Source organism: Solanum tuberosum, unplaced genomic scaffold, assembly GCF_000226075.1.
Source record: "Solanum tuberosum cultivar DM 1-3 516 R44 unplaced genomic scaffold, SolTub_3.0 scf00017, whole genome shotgun sequence".
Taxonomy (NCBI): domain Eukaryota; kingdom Viridiplantae; phylum Streptophyta; class Magnoliopsida; order Solanales; family Solanaceae; genus Solanum; species Solanum tuberosum.
In genome coordinates, this window is record NW_006238943.1 from 2,498,417 (window position 1) to 2,519,220 (window position 20,804).

Sequence of the window (20,804 nt, forward strand, 5' to 3'; positions counted from 1 at the left end):
TGATTTTAGAATTTTCATTAATTGATTTATTCTTATAACACGTACTGTAATTATAATTGTTTACGGCTATAGATAATTAATACGACGTTATTTGTGTATTTGGAGGGAGTTATAAAATGATATCTTGTAGTAGTATTTTACTATAAAAGTGGGAACTACCAAGTTAAAAAATTGGGAACTACCAAGTTAAAAGTTTACATCTCTGACATTCATCTTAGTTTGTTTGTTATTGTTGATATTGTAGTTGGATATTGCAGGTTATATGCCTTCATGGCATCACGTGATTGGTTCTCTTCTCTTGTCTCTTTTTATTTGTTTTTTTTAATGTTTATGTTTCTTGTTTGTTGTTATTGTATAACTTTTTATTGTTTTATGGTTATTAATATTGAGAATTTACATTGGTTAGTTGTTTTGTATACATTAACCTAACATGTGGTATTTTAGTATCCTCATTTGAATATTGTATTTGTACAATAATTAGTTATTTTTACTTTATGCGCTTTTAGTCAATTTTATAATTAAGGTTGTATTCTTTTTATTAGGAAGATATATGTACTTTCTATCGTAAAAATGGTGGATATTTTTTTAGTAAATACCAATAGATTTGAAGGGGATAAAATATGTCATTTGCAATACAAAAATTATATGAAATATTTTGGGATAAACGTACAACGAATGTTTTCAGAACTAGTGATTAAAAATGAAAAGAATTAACAAAAAAGCAAAGTGAAGTAAACGGAAATAAAAAGCTTCCAAGGGAAAAGAATAGCTTACATCAGTTGAAGAGCCATTCGTTTTAATCATCACAGCCATTCCCCATCGATCTTTATGGTAGGAAATTGAGCAATATTTGGCCAGTATTCCCCCTTGTCAAATTCTAGTAGTGGTCTGAGTGATGGGCATTGGGAGATCTCCAGCTGAGAGAGGGAGGAGGGCAGTGCTGATTCAGGAAGTGATTGGAGATTAGGGAAATTCCAGATGTGTAGACCTTGAAGCGAAGTGAGGTGCGAAAACTGGCCTTGTTCCAGCATTGACTGAATTTGAGGTAAATTACCCATAATATAAAGATGTTGAAGAGAGGTGAGGCTTTTGAGATGTTGGCCGCTTAATGTTTTCACATTGTCTATATAAAGTGATTGAATAGAGGAAGGCAACTCCCAATTCTCACCACCAACAATCTCTTCGTCACTCCCATCATGAGAGATCACTAACTTTCTTAGACAGGGGAGTCTCTGTAAATGCCACTCCTTTCGGCCGTTCACCAGTTTCTCACACTCGCTGATATGAAGGAGTTGTAAATTGAAGGGCAATCCTCCTTCAGGAAAGGACTCTATTTCTGGACAATTACTCAGTTGCAGTTGCTTAAGAGATGGAAGGAGTTCCTGCATACGTTCTGGCAGACACTTCAGTTTTGAACAGTACCCAATACTCAGTGACGTCATCTGGGTCCCCCCACATGCCACCGAAAGTATTTCAACATTCTTACATCCCCAAATAAAGAGATTTTCAGTGGCAGTAGGAATCAAAAACCTAGTAAGGTTGTGGCAATTATATACATTCAATCTGCGTGCTCTTGGGAGTAACTCAGGTGATATAACATCTATACAATCACATTCATTCAGTGTCAATTCCTCGAGAAACATACTCATCTCACCAACTGGCACCTCCAATTTCAATTTCTGGCAACGAGATATCGTTATTCTCTTCAAGGTAGTGGGCAGTATGCTAAAAGGAAAGAAGGCAAGAGAGTTACAATCACCAATATATAATTCCTCAATCTGCTTCATTCCCTCAAAAACAACTCCAACCGTGGGAGAACCAATTACTTCAAAACTTTTTAAACTTGAAAGTTGGATGGGTACTGTCTCCAAACTGAGTTCAGGGCAATTTTTAATTTCAACCTTCTCAAGTATAGGGAACTCTCCACTTCCTAGTACGTGCCATTGCTTCCACTCCGCCATATCTTCAAATATAAGTTCCTCAAGACAGTTAAAAGGCTTTTTAGAGGACAAACTGCCATAGAATTCTTCCGTCACCTCTGTTATTCCATGCATCCCTCTAATGGAAAGGATTTTCAAACAAGGAAGCTGTCCTAGTGCTGGCAAGGAAAAACAGTTCTTGCAGTTATCAATAGAAAACTGTTCTAGCTTAAGAAACAAAGGATCAGCTAGCCAATTCGAAAATGTTGTCCCTCTATATCCGATGATTTTGACTTCTTTTATGTTTTTATGTGGGCGTAGCTCATCAAGTATGTCTCTTTCAGTTTGCGAATTGTCGGCACTACTACTTTCACTCCACTCCAAAGATAACTTGTCAACATGATTCTTCTCCCTCATCTTTGCCTTCACAGCTTCCCTTCTATCAACCACATTTTGCAACTCTACAACTGATAGAGATCCATACAAGTTATGTGCTTCACCCAAATCTTCCATTCTTGAACCACCAACAAGAAACTTGGCTCCCACTAGCACTCGGAGGCTTTTCAACTTGCTCAGATGTAGCGGCATCTTCAAGAGACGAGTGTTGCTTATGTCAAGATGACGCAAGTTAATCAACTTCTCCATCTGCAGCGGTAGCTCCTCAAGATAATCACAAGATGACAAGAGAAGTGTCTCTAAGTTATACAATGCACATATGGAATCTGGCAACTTTTTAATCTCTGTACAAGAAAGGTCCAAAAATCTGAGGAGCTTTAATTTGATAAACAAGTCATTTGGCAACTCCTTAATACAATAATGAGACAATGATAATGCCCTTAAGGATGTTAGTCTTGGCAATATGTTAAGCTGCACCCTCTTGCTTAGAAGAAGTGTCTCTAAGTTATACAACACACAAATGGAATCTGGCAACCTTTTAATCTCTGTCTGAGAAACATCCAAAAATCTGAGGAGCTTTAATTTGATAAACAAGTCATTTGGCAACTCCTTAATACAATAATGAGACAATGATAATGCCCTTAAGGATGTTAGTCTTGGCAGTATGTTATGCAACACCCTCTTGCACAGAGAGTAATAACTGACATCATTACATACCGGAAGCAATGTCCTCAGCTGCTCCAATTTGTAGAGGGGTGTCAATTTCTCAAAGTCACCACTATATCCCATTGAATAAGACAAGTGCCGACTTTTTCCCAACATGTGAGATCCTTGGCTCTCTTCCAACCTGATACAAAGTTTTGAAGATGCAATTTGGGCTAAATCATTGACAAGGTCATGCATTAAGAATGATTCCTCTATGTTCCTTTTAGAAGGATTTGGGACCTTTTCTAATAATGATCTTGATCTCAACTCCAGAAAGTATTGGTTGCCTGAATCTTCAATTATTTCATCTTCCTTTGGTACGAGACCATTGGCAATCCATAGATGAATAACTTGTTCTTTCCTAAATGGATAATCTTTAGGAAATATTGCACAAAAGGAAAAACATCGCTTTAAATGTGCGGGAAGATCATTGTAGCTCAACATCAACGCTGGTAATATGTCCTTGTCTCGCAGCTCCCATATTTCACTTCTCAGAATACGTTTCCACTCTTCAACCTCTGATTTGGAGCGTAACATGCCAGCTAGTGTCTTCAGAGCTAAGGGCAGTCCTTTGCACTTAGCTGCAATTTGTTTTCCGACCTCTTCAAGTTCCAGATGTCCCATAGGATCCATGTTTTCAAATGCATGTCTTTTAAATAAAGACCAAGAGTCTTCAGTAGACAAATTGTCCATGCTAATTTTCTCATTTGCCATCATCAAGGCAACACTCTCTTTACGTGTTGTCACAATGATCTTACTTCCCATACGTCCTTCTACAAAAAGATTTCTTAAGTCATCCCACTCATTGTAGTTGTCATTCCAGACATCATCCAGAACAATAAGAAACTTCTTTCCCTTTAAGCTTTCCTTCAATTTGACTTGAAGCTGATTAAGATTGTTGTCATCCTTCGAGTCAAATGAGTCAATTTCTTGAAGTAACCCTTTTGTTATTCTCAAAGCATCATATGCCTCAGAAACACAATACCAAGCTTTCAAACCAAAATGGTCCGCTTTAAATGCCTCAGAAACCTTTGCATCATTGTAAACCGCTTTAGCAAGTGTTGTCTTACCCAGGCCGCCCATTCCAACAATAGGAATAGTAAATAGTATCCTACTTGGTAAAGGATTGTATTTTAGTGTCTATAAATAGGGTCTCAATGTAATAATGTAGACACAACAACAATTCAATAAAAAAAATTCCTATATTCTCACAGCATCAAAACAAAATGTTGTCATGAGGGATGTTCAACTTCTCAAAAGTCAAAGACAATCACGATGCAAAATGGACAGTGATACCTTCTTTATATACGTTCTACTTCTAAATACTATAATACTTTCAGGCAATTGGGCAATATAGAAGAAAGAGAATATTGGGTCATGACTATGGTAACGATGAGCACATAGATTAACAACCACCTAAAGGATCGAAAACGGTTGCTGTTAGTTTACCACATTGGTTAAAGGTACCCTTATATGATCTTGGATTAGCTTTTTGGACTGGGTTAGGCGCAAAGTCCATTTACTTAATGATATCTCACTCAAGCTCATCCCTAATGTTTAGTTACCCAATGTTTAGCCCCTAAGTTATTTTATACCTACTCAATATGTTCCGCCCTGTGCAAGCAATAACATGTTAGTCTCACTTCAGTTGAGGATGTATTGTTGTAATCTCTTTATGTGGTCTTCGGCAATCCTCATGTCAGGAGGTAACTTTTAGGCGTAGTTAAACCCGAAATAGATTTTTCTACAACAATTGAAATTGATCATAACAAAACTTGAGTGCGATAATCAAGTTATACTTGTATCCCATTGTATGCAGCATCTGACAAGAGGGACCAAGCATATAGAAACCGACTGTCCCTTCCCAAAAAAATGTTTTCACGACACTGTTATAAAGTTTGGAAAGTCAACTGATCAGCTTATAGACATACTCACCAAATCCTATACAGGTTTATATGTATGCACCAGCTAGAGGGGAGAATCAGATAGCTAAATATAAATAACAAGAGATAAGTGTAAAATAGAGTTGTATGTGCATGTTCACCACATTGGGTAAATGTAAGAATAAGCACTGTAAAGTGAGCGTATAAAGAAGAATTCACGTGTAAGACATTTGTATCACACATTCTCTTAATCGCTTCTCAAATTTCTCTGATTTCTCTCACATTCGAATTAGTGCTAGACAAACTTCCTAAGCAGAAGGCCAGAAAATATTGTTGTACAAGAGGAACACTTGCCTGACAGGAAAACGAGTAGAATTACTCAGACAGAGGAACATATAAACAATAAAGTAAGACTACACTACTTAAGAATAGATAATATCATATTTTCAACAACCACTTTTCTGTTTTTGTAAGTCATATCTTCAATACTCATATGGTGATATTACAACAATAATAGGGTGGTTGTAACTTATCACCTGGTTCAGTGTAGCCAAGGCTTTTAGCAGCATTAACGACTTGGCTGAATGGCTTTCCATCCTCAACCTCACTCATTACATACCCCAGGGTACCTGTTAGATACCAAGATATATGGCATCTTACCATCAAATGCTCTTAATGTTTATAACAAGCAAGATAACCACTAAGGATAATCATTTGCTATTGCATATATAGCCTAAATGATAAATGGTCATAAAATATTACCACTCAAACTCCCAATAATACGGTAGACAGGGTCTCCTGATGAAATTATGTGATTTAAGGATGCTATGACAGGAAGGCCAGCACCAACCTACCACACATATAGCAATTTCAGACAACTTTGCTAAGCCGAGTATAAACTGAACTAGGACAATACTATCCTTCGTATACCACAGAAGCTAAATTAATCACTTAAATAAACACAATGCGCTACAAATCCCATATCATAGTTTGGGAAGTCAAACAAGAAAAGCTTTTAAAGCAGAAGAGGAAGGTTTAACGTGTATGAGACATTTAAGAATCTCAAATACAAGGGAAGCTAATTTTTAATCAACTAGTGCTCTAGATATCAGATAAACCAAATGATACCCATCACTATCCATATGATCAGTTAATCTTTCTATCTTCAAATGTATCCTTCTTTCAGCGAACAGTGGGAGGAAATCTGACACAGGAAAATTGGAACTTTCACAGTTGAGAGAGTAGGATGGAGGGACTCCAACCATCCTACCACACCCCTTGGTGATAAAGGGACTGGATATACTTGTGTTTAAATTGACAAGAGAAGAAGCTACAAAACGGAACTGGTCACCACTGCAAAATGTTGATATCAAAAAGACAGGACAACCAAGGTTTCAGCCAGCTTTCTGGTCTTACTCGATCAAACACAATTCAATTTTTTCTACCTAGAGACCCATACACTAGTATAACCCCATAACATGACACTCTAAAATCTCCTTAGTCTCCAACATTTCAGTGCACAAAAGATTTTTACACGTAATAGAAACAAGAGAACATACAGTTGACTCGTGTCTAAGGCGACGGAGCTGTGACACCAACTTATCATAATCCTCCTGCAAATAAGGCAAAAATAATCAATACACTAAACATAATAGTTGCCATTTGAGAGGAAACCCTTTTACAGATTAAGAGGATGAAAGGTGACAAGGGTTGAAAGGTGATTGACCTGTAATTCTGAATGTTTACAAGTTATGCACTGACAGTAGAAAACATAATAAGTAAGCAAGCAACAATCAAGGGAAGCAAATGAAACTGACGTTGACTTTAGCTCTGTTGAATAGTGTGATCATCTCATCCAAAAAATTAAGTTGAGTGCACCTTTATTTATTTAACTCGCTCGCGTGTGGAACTGATTCTTTTCTATGGGCCAACTGGCCAAGCACGCGGAACTTTTTTATCATTCTAATGAAGGGTGATGGTGAACCTAAACCCAAACCTCTGCCTTCTCTGCTACCATAAATAATTAGGTAGTCACCTCATTCAAAAGTTTAAACTATTAGATTTTTTTTAATGCGGAAGTTTAAATTATTAGATAGATCACACGTGTTCACTTAAATATATCTTCAGCGAACTTTATATTCATGTTATAGCATTTGACTCGCCTTTTGTTCTTGTCTCGTTTAGCATCTTTTGTTAGTTTTCAAGATTAAACACGGTTGAATGGATCATTAACTGCATTTCTGCACATAAGCATGCATATGGTTGCTAAAAGAAAAAAAAAATGAAAACCATGGACACCGTCTGCTACATTTTATTCTTCTACTGCTAGTGGCATATTCAATGGTTGAACCATGTCTAGAACACTGTTTCTATGCTACAACAACTACCTGGTTTTAAGCTACACATTCAAAGAAATTAACGACAATAAAAAGGATCGGTTACCATTGGCACAGTAAGAGGCTTCTTGTTAGCCAGCACCACACAACAACCAAAATCTACAACCTGGTTTAGCACTCCAATAGTCTCAGCACTAGCTGAACAATCAACAAATGCTAAACCTGCCACAGTTTGAATTTCAATCAAAAGGAATCTGACTGTGAAACAACTCCCCAAAAGCTAACACCTTGATACCTGCATTATCTAATGCCTTCACGTACAAAGAATTTAAGCAACTGTAATAAATGTATAAGCAAGAATAAGATGCTTTTTGAACTCATTCCCTCCCGATAAACAAAAGATTTCCTTCCATACAGCAAAATAGACTAACAACTCCGCCGGACTGCAAAAACAAAGCTAATTTACTCACTGCACTTCATACATTTGAGCCTAGATTGGACTAAACAGTCAAAGTAAATAAGCAAGGTCCAGAATCATGCAGCAGCTGAAGTCAACTACTATACTATACTCGTCAAAGCATTAAAAGTCATGGGGAAGATTTAACAGTAGGAGCTAATGTACATAGCATTTAATCCATACAGCATAAAGTTAACAGCTACTCATTGTTACTAATCAAACTTCTCAAGTAGATTAGTCCTCCACCAGTAAAGAATAGACGACACTATATCTTGGACATGACACAAACCTGTTGATTTTCCAAGAAGTCCAATATCAATTACTTTTCGTATAACTTCTGGACCAGAAAACACTTGACACACACCTACATGTTGGAACAAAAAAAAAGAATTCACCTTTTTGTCATTCTACAAATAAGCACACCAAATGACTTAAACAACAAAACCATAAAAAGGGTGAACTGCTACCAGAAATTGCAAGAGTCTGCAATGAAGAGCCATTGGATTTGACACGACAAACTTCAAGAAGAAATGAATCATCGAATTCTGAAGTAAGAACATCAGCTACAACCACCAAAGATTTGCTGTCACACACACCCACAACTCGCAAATGCAACCCCTGTAAGTTTTTAGTATTACCCACAAAAACCCAACAAAAATAAGCACTAATAACAACCAAAATTGACGATGAGTTTCTCAAATTGATAAAAAGACAACACTTTTCATTACCTGTTTAGCGTGAACAGATCGACAAGAAACAATGTGTTGAAGCAATTGACGGCCAACTCCTCCACAACCCATCAAAAACACCGGTAAATTCTTCATCTTTTTGCTTTAACTTTTGGATTCTTCAACTTTCTTCTGCCACTCTTCTTCGATTTCTCTCTCAAAGAATCTTGAAATGTCTCCATTAATGGAGGATTTTGGGTTTAAGAGGAAAGTCTTCTGTGTGTACACTTTGGTTCTTAATGTTTCGTCTGTGACACATCAATCCAATTATTTTTTCCGCATGTTCGATTAGTTGGCGATGAACAATTAAGAATTGCCTCAACCAAAATTGATGGAATTGGCCCATTCAGGTTCGTTACCGATTAGGTATCAGTGGAAACATAAAGATAAAAGAATTAACTAAGTATCAAATCGTCCAAATTGAACAAATGATAGGTTCTTTCTTAAGAGATGGAGTAATCGTCACTCGATTGAATCTGATCGGTACAATCCGCGTGCTTACCTACTTATCTTTCATTGGTAGTGGAATTAGTTACACTTTGTCTCAATATTTATTACTTATGATTTGAAATAATGTATTGCATCGTACAATATTTATTTGATGAATATAATTTTAGAACTGATTGTATCGTTTTAAATTGTTATATCATATCACACATAATTGATATGAAGAATAAACTTACAAGAAAAGTAGAGTACGGATAGAGTAACCATAAAAAAGTAGAGTAAAAGATAAAATAGAATTATTAATAATAAGTAATGATAAAATGAGAAAAAAATAATATGTTATCAAACTAAATCGATTGTTACTTAAAATAAGACACATTACGTAATTTAGGTAACAAGCATGGTATTTAAACTAATAAAATAGTACAGTACAATACAATAGATAAAAATCATCCAAACAAGCTGTTCATATTTACTTTTCTTGGCTTGTATATATTGATTATTGATGGTAAAGTACTCATTATAATATGAATTATACAAAATATTATATATTTATTAAATGGTTGGTGAGAGATTATTTACGTTGATTACTTTTTTCTTAACAAAAGTTTTGAGTTTTGACACAAATAAGTGTTTCCAAAATGAATTATTAGTTAAATTATGGAAATTTTACACAAATTTCATAGTGTTAAGAGCTAATTATATTTTATCCTTGCTCTTTTCTATATTACAAAAATTTCTTAAATTTGGTGGAATCCGAATGCATTTCAAAACGTTCCAATATATCGCGTCTTGGTTTCGAGTACAACATTCAACATCCCGATACATATCCGACTAATACATCATGTAAAGTGATGTATATAGAGAATAAGAGAGTACGATTTTGTAATTTTTTCGAGTGGTAGGAAATTTAGAAAATATGGTAAAATAAGTTGTATATTTAGATAATTTTCTCTTAAATTATTTGTCAATCATTGAATTCAAAGCCCAGCCCAATTTGATGGGCCTTCAACATGCTAATCCATTCCATCTGAATTTCCATTTGCACATATTAGAGTAATAACTACGTTACATATTTAGGCCCAAATAAAGTTTTAATTAACCTTTTTTTTTGTCAATGTTATTATCACTGTCATATATGTATGAGAAAATAATATACAAATTAGATCATATGCTAATAGGTATTATGTGCATATTCTCATCTAATTAAATTTAGATTCGAAGACCAAACAATAACGAAATATGAAATAATTAAAAGAAATCATCTTGTTGATTGATTACGTAGAAGAAATATAGAAAAATTGTACTAATTGTAATTTGATGGAATTATAATACTCTATACTAAACATCAAGGTCAACAAAATGCTCATCATCAGCTAATATTCATCCATGGCGGGTTATGATTTTTATTAATAATATAAGTACAACCGATTTCATATAAATTAAATTAAAAATGTATTTAATTTAATGTCTAATTATTTTGATACAAGGAGAATTCTAGCTTATGTAATCCTATAGTTTCTACATAAAAATGATTCAATTTAGCATTGAAGGTTAGTTAAATCTCAGTAGACAAAAATTGCCAAAAACAAATTGGAACAACTGAAAATTAAAAATAACTACAAGCATGAAATAAGAAAAAATCATCTTGTTGGACAAATTAAAAAGATGAATAGAAAGAAGTACTAACACTAAATATAATTCAAGCTTAATATAATATTAAGAACACTATAATACTAATTATCAAGGTCAACAAGACGCTTATCATTAGCCAATATTTGTCCACGATAGGTTGATCTCAGTGTATGAAATCGAATTCCAGTCTTTTCTTGAAAGATAGTATTAAAGATGGTGTTACTTAGTATTCTAGGGGTCATTATGTAAATACTAGAAGTTAGTGGATTAGATGGAAAAGAGTTAGTTAGAGGTAGTCACATTAGATTCCTTTCTTAATTGTATATATAGGTACAGATCCTCTACAGTGAGGAATTAATAAAGTTCATATGAAATTTCTACTTCTCTTCTCCAAGAACGTTCTAGACTAACAGAATTGCTCTTCAACCTATCTTCTACTTGAGAGTTCACATGGTATCAGAGCGGTGATCGAATCTCTGCTTCAACTACTCGAAGTAGCAAGAACATGGCAACCATTGACAATGAGCTACCAGAAAAGTTGAGTCATAATCATCCTCTCTTCTTACACACCATTGATAATTTTGGTGTTTTGCTCAGTTCAATTCAATTGACTGGAGCCGATAATTTCTCTGTATGGAGTCGAGCGTTAAAATTGCAGTTATAGGTCGGAATAAACTTGGATTTCTTGATGGTCTTGCAAAATGAGTTATATGGCCCTAATTTGGTGAACCAATGGGAACGTTGCAATGCAATTGTATTATCATGGATCATGAATTGCGTTTCAAAGGAATTACTTGGAGGGATCGTCTACTCTACAAATGCTTCTGCTGTATGGAAAGATCTGGCTGAACGCTATGATAAAGTCGATGGATCTCGCATCTTTCAATTGCACAAAGAGATTGCAACTATCAGTCAAGGTACAAGTTCGATCTCTGCATATTTCTCTAGATTGCATGAAATGTGGGTAGAATATGATAGCATAACTCCTGTTCCTAGTTGTGAATGTGTGAATTCAAGTGAATTTGTGAAGTTTGTGCATAATCAGAAGCTGCTTCAGTTTCTTATGGGGTTGAATGATTCATATGAACAAGCTAGAGGACAAATTCTAATGATGGTACCTCTCGTTTCCCTGAACAAGACTTATTCACTTTTGATTGAGAGAGAAAGCTAGCGTACCATCTCTCAAACTGCCAGTAGTTCTAATTGTTCTGAATTAAATGTTATGTTCACTATTGGTAACATGTCAGCCCCAGTGCCTAGGCCAAGGTCTAGCTATGATCCAAATGCATTCTGTGACTACTGCAAACGGACAGGTCATACTCAAGCAATTTGTTATCAGCTGCATGGGTATCCACCTGGATTTGAAAAGAGGAAGAAAGGCCCTAACAACACTTTCCAAGGGAGAGGTAGAGCCTCTAATGATAGGAGGTCATATCCAGCTGCTCATAATGCAATTAGTGATGGTGATCTAGACTATATCAGAAGAGTAAATCCCATGGTTCCAAGAACTCAGAGACATGGAAGAGGCTCTAGATACACTGAACAGTCTGATTATGAAAGAGGTGTTAGACACAATGACCATACTGACTATCACAAAGGTATGATTGTGTTACATGAACAGTATAATCAAATCCTACATATGCTTGGTCAGTCTAATGTTCAGGGAGGCACTGAAGCAACAACATCCTCATCAGGACATTCCAGTGCTAATTTAGCTCAGGAAAACTACACTTCAGCAGGTAATGTAATGCTCTCACAGTAAATTCAGCTTATACAGGTTGGATTGTAGATTCGGGGGTAACAAATCACATGACTTCATACTCAGAAATGCTTACTCATAAACACCAACTACTTGATAATAAGCCTAGAAGTGTTCAGTTGCCAAATGGTGAAACAACTCTAATTACACATACGGGCTCCTGTCGAGTAACTCCTAAGGACATAATCAACAATGTTCTCCTAGTTCCTGAATTTAAATTCAATTTACTGTCAGTTTCACAACTTACCAAAGATCTTAATTGTGCAGTATGTTTCTTTCCTGACTTTGTTGTCATTCAGGACCTCTCAAATGGGCAGGTGAAGGAGATTGGTAGAGAGCATGCTGGACTCTACCTTCTGCCAAATCACAACCCACCTATGAAAACAACCCCTCAATGCTCTTCTCACTTAGCACATGGTGGCATTTTCTTCTTCAACAGAATCTCAGTCACTGTTATGGCATCAAAGGCTAGGCCACACTTCTTCCAGTGTTTTGGCTCGTCTACTTGCTATTTCCCCTACTCAATGCTCTAAAGATCTCCACAGCTGCACCATTTGTCCTTTAGCCAAGCAACATAGACTTCCTTTTCCCAACAGTATTACTGTGTCCACACGTTCTTTTTAATTACTACATATTGATGTTTGGGGGCCTTTTAACACCCCCACCTATGATGGCAACATATTTTTTGTTACTATAGTAGATGATTGTACCAGAATGCTATGGATATTCCTAATAAAACTAAAGAGTGATGTTTGTGTAGTTTTGAAAAACTTTCTCATTTTGTTAAAACTCAGTTCAATGCTATGGTGAAAACTATTAGGACTGATAATGGATCTGAGTTTGTGAATGCTGAATGTCACAACTTATTTACCAGCTTAGGCATTACTCATCAGAGGACGTGTATTCACACACCTCAGCAAAATGGTATTGCTGAGAGAAAACATAAACACATTCTTGAGGTTGCCAGGGCAATCAGATTTCAAGGTCATATCCTATCAGTTTTGGGTAATTGTGTCCTCACAGCAGCTTACATCATTAACTTGTTGCCAACTCCTATATTACATGGAAAATCTCCTCATGAAGTATTTCACAACTCCAAACCTACTCTTCAACATTTGAGAGTCTTAGGTTGCTTGTGTTTTTCAAAGAACATGTACATTCATGATAAGTTTCAATCTAAAAGTGTGGTGGCTGTTCACATGGGTTACAGTACTACTACTAAAGGCTATATTCTCTACAATCTCAAGGACAAGAAATTCTTTCTTAGCAGAGATGTGGAGTTTTGGGAATCCACATTTCCCTTTGCAGCTTCTCCTTCCACTGCCTGGCACTTATTTCCAACTGTCTACGTTCCATCTGATGTTACTCCACTATATGGTGTACCTTCCACCGATGTTGTTCAATCAGATGAGGTCACTGATCTGCCTACAGTGGTTCCTGAGTCAGTTCCCAGGGGTTCTGATGTTAGGAGATCTCAAAGGAGTTCCAAAGCCCCTTTATAGTTGCAAGATTATGTTGCGTCAGCTCATCTCAAGCCTATTCAGCCCCTATATTCTATTGACAAGGTTGTTGGGTATGGTAAATTGTCTCCCTCTTATCAGGCCTTTCTATCTACTTTTGGTACTGAGGTAGAACCGGCTACATTTGAAGAGGCCTGCCAGGATCCTAGGTGGGTTGAGGCAATGCAAGCTGAACTCTCAGCTTTGGAAACACATCAGACTTGGACTGTAGTACCATTACCTTCTCATAAGAAACCCATTGGCTGCAAAATGGATCTTCAAAATTAAGTATCATGCATCAGGTGCGGTAGACAGGTTCAAAGCTAGGCTAGTTGCTAAGGGGTTCAACCAAAGAGAGGGTCTAGATTATCAAGAAACTTTCTCACCTGTGGTCAAGATGGTTACTATCAGAAGTGTGTTGGCTTTGGCTGCTGTTGAGAACTGGCATGTCCACCAAATGGATGTGTCAAATGCTTTTCTTCAAGGTGACCTCTTTGATGAAGTGTATATGACTCTTCCTCAGGGGTTTCAACTACCTAAGGGATTTACTGTGCAGGGGGAGAAACCAGTGTGCAGGCTCACTAAATCCCTATATGGGTTGAAACAAGCCCCTCGACAATGGAATGTGAAACTAACAGATGCTCTTATCAGATTGGGATTTGTTCAAAGCCATGCAGATTACTCTTTGTTCATCAAGAAAATTGGAACATCTTTGGTACAAGAAAACTGTAACATCTTTGGTGATATTGTTAGTATATGTTGATGATATAATGATTACTGGCAATGATCTTAGTCTTATTCAACAGACTAAAAGAGTTCTACAAGCTACCTTCAAGATGAAGGACCTCGGAGATCTCAGATATTTTCTAGGCATTGAGTTTGCTAGATCACATGAAGGGATTGTGATGCATCAAAGGAAATACTCTCTTGAAATCATCTCTGAGGCTGGACTTGGAGCGGCTAAACCGACTTCTAGCTGTATACAGAAGACTAATAGGAAAGTTATTGTATCCTAATGTCACCAGGCCAGACATAGCCTTTGCTACACAAACTCTGAGCCAATTTCTACATCAACCAAAACAGTCACACCTCAATGTTGTTATTAAGGTGGTGAAGTATGTCAAAGGCCAAGCAGGGCTTGGTGTACTGTTTTCCAGCAAGAATAACAAACAGTTGAAGGTCTATTGTGATTCAGATTGGGGAGCTTGCTTACACACCAGAAGGTCTGTTACAGGATTCATGGTTAAACTGGGAGACTCTCTAATATCATGGAAATCCAAGAAACAAGGTACTATTTCTAGGAGTTCAGCTGAAGCTGAGTACAGGAGCATGGCAAGTGCAGTAGCTGAAGTGGTATGGATAACAAAGTTGTTTAAGGAACTACACGCAGAGATTGTAACTCCAGCTACTATCTATACTGATAGTAAGTCTGCTATACAGATTGCAACAAATCCAGTACTACATGAAAGAACAAAGCACATAGAGTTGGACTGTCATTTTATAAGGGAGAAAATTCAGAATGGTTTAGTTAAAACTGAGTATTTACATACAACAGAACAAGAGGCTGATGTACTGACTAAGGGTCTAGGAAAGTCTCAACATGAGTATTTGTTGTCCAAGTTTGGAGTATTGAATTTGTTCACTCCTACCAACTTGAGGGGGAGTATTAAAGATGGTGTTACTTAGTATTCTAGGGGTCATTATGTAAATACTAGAAGCTAGTGGATTAGATGGAAAAGAGTTAGTTAGAGGTAGTTACATTAGATTCCTTTCTTAATTGTATATATAGGTACATATCCTCTACAGTGAGGAATTAATAAAGTTCATATGAAATTTCTACTTCTCTTCTGCAAGAACGTTCTAGACTAACAGAATTGCTCTTCAACCTATCTTCTTCTTGAGAGTTCACAGATAGCTTTAAGATCTCCAACTGTGTCATTACGCTGAATCTTAATATTAAATGTACAACTCGTAAACTTGTTGCTCGATATTGGTTCATATCGAAGGATTAAGGTAGATCCTTTCTTCATTCCTAGAGAAAGAAGTGTTTGAGGATTTCTTAAAACTGCACCCTCGTACAAAAGCTTCTGATTTTTAAAAGAAAATCCAGTTTGCTCTTGAATATAGGCTTTAACTACAATAATACTAATACTATCATCCGGTGCAACCATTAAGGTATAAAAAATACGACAATCTTTAGCAGTACCATCTATAATGTACTTAGATCCAATCGCGCCTTTGTAAGTATCATCATGAATGATAATTTGCATTGTTCGATTCATTGACCATAGATCTATGACCATAGAGAACAACATAAGCATTTTCATAGATATTTGTGTTATCGGTGCGTATCGCAAAATTAACGTAGAACCTTTTTTGATTCCTAATGCAAATAAAGTTTGCGCATCACTCAAATCTTTACCATCCTTGCTAAAAAAACCTTTGTTTTTTTTAAAAAGGAATATGTTTTTCCTCTTGAATGTATGCTTTAACTACAACTATTGTTTTTCCTGGATCAACCATTAAGGCAAAACGGTTTCGATATTCTTTAGTACCATCCATGTTGCCTTGAGCTCCAAACTTGGGTAAGAAACATTTTGATAATGAATACCGTTGAATAATATTTTGAGTGTCATCTTGAATGATAATTTGCATAAATCGACTTGCTGACCTTAGACGTACAAGATCTGTAAAGATAAAACTCAACATAAGCATGTATCAAAGCAAACTATAATATTTAGGACATTATAATTAAATAATTAAAAAAAAAAGTAACATACTAGCAATGCAAAATCAGAGAATCTATATATTTATATAAAGGAGAAACATGAAGCTGCTGATGTGGCATGTCTCTAAAGCCAACAATAACATTTATCTTCTTTTTTTCAAATTTTTGACATTTATTTTTAATTTTTATCTTATTTTAAATTAATGTGTAATATATAATCAAGTCAATGAATAGAAAAAAAAAACGATTCTATTAATTTCAAGCTTTTACTCTATGAATAGGAAATGACATCCGTTTACTTTCAAAACTTTTGTAACTCCTAAATCCTAATTAACAGATAGGCCTTTTGTATCCCCCTAGCCCAACTACTGCTTACCGCCATTAATTAGCATTTAAATTAATTGGTAATTAACAATTAGAAATATAAGAAAGAGGAGATGCCACTCCCAGATTATTGTGGAAAATGAATAACAACAAAGATCAACTGCCATCAAGCGATTTTCTTACATCTCACCTTTATAGAATATCAAATTTGATTATCTGAGATTTTGTTGCAATCATAAATGGATAGCTAATTGCACATGTAAGCGGACACCTTATAGTTGATCTGTCATAATTAAGAAGGTATGATATTTCATGGTAACTTTTTATACTTGTAAAAGCTTTCTAAATTGTTTAAAATATTTCATTGACTAGCTCAAGATGTCGATGCGCCACTAGATTGACCATTTTCTTATCAGCATGGGAGTTGTCTTTCTATTATTCTTGTCAAATACACATTGAGGTTTTATTTAAAAAAAATTAGAAAGTAATGATACGTTTTGTTTCTATTGTGATGTTGTTTATTACCTTAGGATAGTGTACGATATGCATACTTTATGCACATTGAAAATTATTTATTTTTCTTTTGAAGTTACTAATCTTAATATTGTCATTCACACAGAGTTGGTGGCCACGAGAATTTTACAAAAAAAGTGTTGTACTCAACACTTTTTTATTATAGTGATTCAAGATTTCATGACAATATAATATTATTGTATACTTTCCAAAGTTCTTCTAAAACAAATTAATTTGATTGCACATAATTTTTCACTTTCTTATTATAGTGATTCAAGATTTTATGACAATTTATTGACTACTTTTCTTAATTTCATCTAAAAAAAATTAACTATGTGGTTGCACTTATTTTTCACTTTTCGAATTCATCTAAATTTATGTTGTTCTCGCATTTTTTCTATATTTACTGCATATTATGGTAAATGCTATAACTTGAAGTTTAAGTTAATTTCTTTAGATTTTGTAAGATATTTTGTAATGTTTTTTTAAATTTATCAAGGCCATGTTAGATGCTGGCTTATGTTGATAATAAATTGGTTTGTGTTTTTTTGCTATGCGTTACATGAAGTTAAAATGCAAGTCATTTATTTAACATTTCGGAGAAAATATCAAGATTGTTTAAATGTAAAAAAAAAGGTGAGTTTTTAGTTTTTGAATTATACTTTTCAAAAGTTTTGATTTTATTTTAGGGTAAAAAAAGAAATGTATGTGAAGAATATCATTTTTTTTAAAAAAACGAAGGCACTGTCCACTGATATTTTCCTTTTAACCCATTATTGTGCTATATTTTAATTAATTTCAATTAATTGTATACGGAAAAAATGACACCTGGATTTATTAAAGAGATCAACCAATTAACTAATGAAAATTCAATAAAAATATTCATATTTGTAAATGTAATCTAAAAAAAATAAAATATATATAGATAATTTTAAATTTTATAAAAACTAAATTTATGAAAATATATATATCTACTCACTAATATTTTGATGATCGCGCGAAGCGCGATTATGTTCACTAGTTTTAATATAAAAATCAAAAGTGAAGAAAGTGAGAGGATACATTGTTTGCGTTTTGCATCCATAATGAAAATTAATTAACTTTATTCTCTCTAATTAACCCCAAATCCCTTTTTATAATATCATTAATCATATATTATTATAAGTGGGAAGATTTTGTCTTCAAAGTTGAATTACAGTTTTGCCCTTGATGTTAATTAAAATGTTTTAAAAACCTAATTAATTAAATATTAAGTAATAATATTTTAATTATTTTTTAGATTATGAGTTATTTATTAGCATTACTAAATAATTATTAATTATATTGTATAATGAATTAGCCAAAAGAAGTAAAGTAACTTGTATATACTTTCCTTGGCATTAGAGTTACGTGATTCAACTTCCTAGCAATAAGTACAAATTTAATGCAAGTGCATGTATGGTGAAGAACCCAAGAGTTATTTGTATACCTTTTATTTCAGCATGACTTTTGAATATCTATAAAAAAAAAATCAGCATGACTTTTGAATTTCTATATAACTTTAAGATATATTCCTTAGCTTATAAATACACTTGTGTGCTTCAGAAGGTACTTTATTCCTACAAACTTTGTCATGAAGTAGTTTTAATTTATTTTTTTATGCATATGAAACATTTTGTATTTTATAACGTTTGATAATGCATGCATTTATGTTATTCAAGGGACTTTGTAATATATCAGATACTATTAAATGTGAAATTGCTATCAGCCTGCCACAATGTACAAGAAGATGTAGCAAGACACAGTACCACAAGCCATGCATGTTCTTTTGCCAGAAATGCTGCAAGACATGCCTATGTGTTCCTCCTGGTTTCTATGGAAACAAAGGTGTTTGCCCATGCTACAACGACCAAAATGCCCTTAAATTTTTTAACCACATTGCTACTCTAAATTTGTCACCCCAAAGTTTAATTGATATTGTTGTTTATTGGTCTTCTTGATCCTATTATTATTATTATTTTGTCTGAATTAAGAGGTCATTAGTTGTATGACCTTTTTTACTTTTGTGTATGTATTGCCCGATATGAGAGCTCTTTGACCAATTCTTCTGTTGGTCTGTTACTCTTTTCTAATTAAAAAAAATAATGCAAAACCTTAATGCATTATATCCATATTAAGGGAAATGAGTAATTACTTTTTGGATTTTTACCAATTAGAATTTTGGTTCATTCAATTATCTCTAATCTCTTAATTATTACTATCATTTTTTATTAAGGAGTATACAAATTGTCATAGTTACGGGGGATTCTTCTGATATGATATTATAAGTAAGTTTTTACTTTTCAAATTTTCATCTTTTTGAATTCTCTGATATTTATTTTAGTAATCATTTATAATGTTCTCACCTTCTTCTTTTGTGCTTCTTTATTTATTTTTTAATCTTTAATTTAGATATACACATCTGGAATATCACATTCAAATTTATATTAGTAAGTATTTTGCAAGTAAACTCACACAAGATTTCAACAATTAGGCCTATAAAATGAATGCCTTCGACATATATTTACATTATGTCTTGTTTATTATTAAAAAAATATCTACTTTTTCCTAATCATTCTGCCTTTTACTTTTTTTTTTAATCAACAATTGAAAAGTTAAAATTTGCATGCTACACAAGAGGGCAATGCAATTGTATAATGTCCAGTCACTTTCTAAATGAATACAAAATGGTATTTATTATTTGGTCCATCTTAAACTCATTTTCTATTACTGTATGAGATTATTACATAAACTGCTTGAAATAATTGCCTATATTGTACCTAAAAGATTTTAGATTTTAAGTATAAGTTATATTTGATTATATGATTATACTTGTACATTATAACAAATTTTTTTTTCAAATTTACAAATTAAAGTAGTTATAATTTTGAATCAGGCAAAAGGACCATATACATGTAACTATGATTTCAATAAAACTTTTAATGTCAGTAATTACTAACTATCTATTTCACAAATAACTATTCCCTCAATTCAATTTATATGACACTTTTTGTTTGTAGAAATTCGAACTAGGTAATTGGGACAATATAAATATTACTTATTTGCAACCTTACACCATTATTCACATTACTACTATTCATTTTAAAGAAGACATATATTGATTGAACCTTAAAGAAAAGAGACTACAATTTCTTAAGGATACACTGCAAAAAACTACAAGAAGTAAAGTATTTCTTGCTAGCCGATGTCACTTGTATTCACACATATATAAACTGTGTTGTTGAAATATAAAAAAAATCAATCAAACGGTAAAGTTGAATATCATTATAGTTTTACCACTAAATTTAATTGTTCAAATAATACTCAATAATCTTATGCTCATCAACTAAGTCGGTCCAATAAACTCACCATTCATCAGTTTAAACTTGCATTTTCTCCCTTCAATCTACTATAACTAACTTGTATTAATTCAAAATATTTTTAGAATAATACAGGT

At 34.1% G+C, this 20,804-nt stretch overlaps 2 protein-coding genes and 1 pseudogene across 3 annotated transcripts in view; all 3 read right to left on the reverse strand.

The window, feature by feature from the left end:
- Positions 1–791, reverse strand: part of LOC107058087 (uncharacterized) — a 3,657-nt pseudogene extending 2,866 nt beyond the window's left edge.
- LOC102595158 (putative disease resistance RPP13-like protein 1) overlaps positions 1–4,474 on the reverse strand; it is a 7,950-nt gene extending 3,476 nt beyond the window's left edge. Inside the window, exons 1-3 of the mRNA XM_015303412.1 lie at positions 4,470–4,474; positions 2,834–4,131; positions 775–2,641 (exon numbers count right to left, since the gene is read on the reverse strand). Coding sequence (XP_015158898.1) covers positions 804–2,641; positions 2,834–4,131; positions 4,470–4,474 — 3,141 coding nt within the window. The 3' untranslated portion in view covers positions 775–803. The remainder of the gene's footprint in view (positions 1–774; positions 2,642–2,833; positions 4,132–4,469) is intronic.
- Positions 4,278–8,641, reverse strand: LOC102582915 (bifunctional aspartokinase/homoserine dehydrogenase 1-like). Of its 2 annotated transcripts, XM_006340271.2 has the most exons (7): positions 8,425–8,639; positions 8,164–8,314; positions 7,986–8,060; positions 7,346–7,461; positions 6,463–6,516; positions 5,666–5,753; positions 4,278–5,532 (listed from the first exon to the last, which is right to left on the reverse strand). In XM_006340271.2, exons 1-7 carry the CDS (start codon positions 8,518–8,520, stop codon positions 5,393–5,395), a joined length of 720 nt encoding a protein of 239 aa, XP_006340333.1. In that variant the 5' UTR covers positions 8,521–8,639; the 3' UTR covers positions 4,278–5,392. The 2 variants fall into 2 exon arrangements, with proteins under 2 accessions (XP_006340333.1, XP_015158494.1); XM_015303008.1 differs by lacking the exon at positions 5,666–5,753 and having other exon boundaries at positions 5,421–5,532; positions 8,425–8,641.
- Between the last annotated feature and the right edge of the window lie 12,163 nt (positions 8,642–20,804).

Excerpts from the sequence above, each read along its gene's own strand:
- LOC102582915 (XM_006340271.2), bottom strand. The coding sequence starts at position 8,520 with ATGAAGAATTTACCGGTGTTTTTGATGGGTTGTGGAGGAGTTGGCCGT. Across the intron at positions 8,315-8,424 it reads GATCTGTTCACGCTAAACAG|GGGTTGCATTTGCGAGTTGT; the intron begins GTAATGAAAAGT and ends AAAAACTTACAG. Across the intron at positions 5,754-6,462 it reads GCCTTAGACACGAGTCAACT|GTTGGTGCTGGCCTTCCTGT; the intron begins GTATGTTCTCTT and ends TATGTGTGGTAG.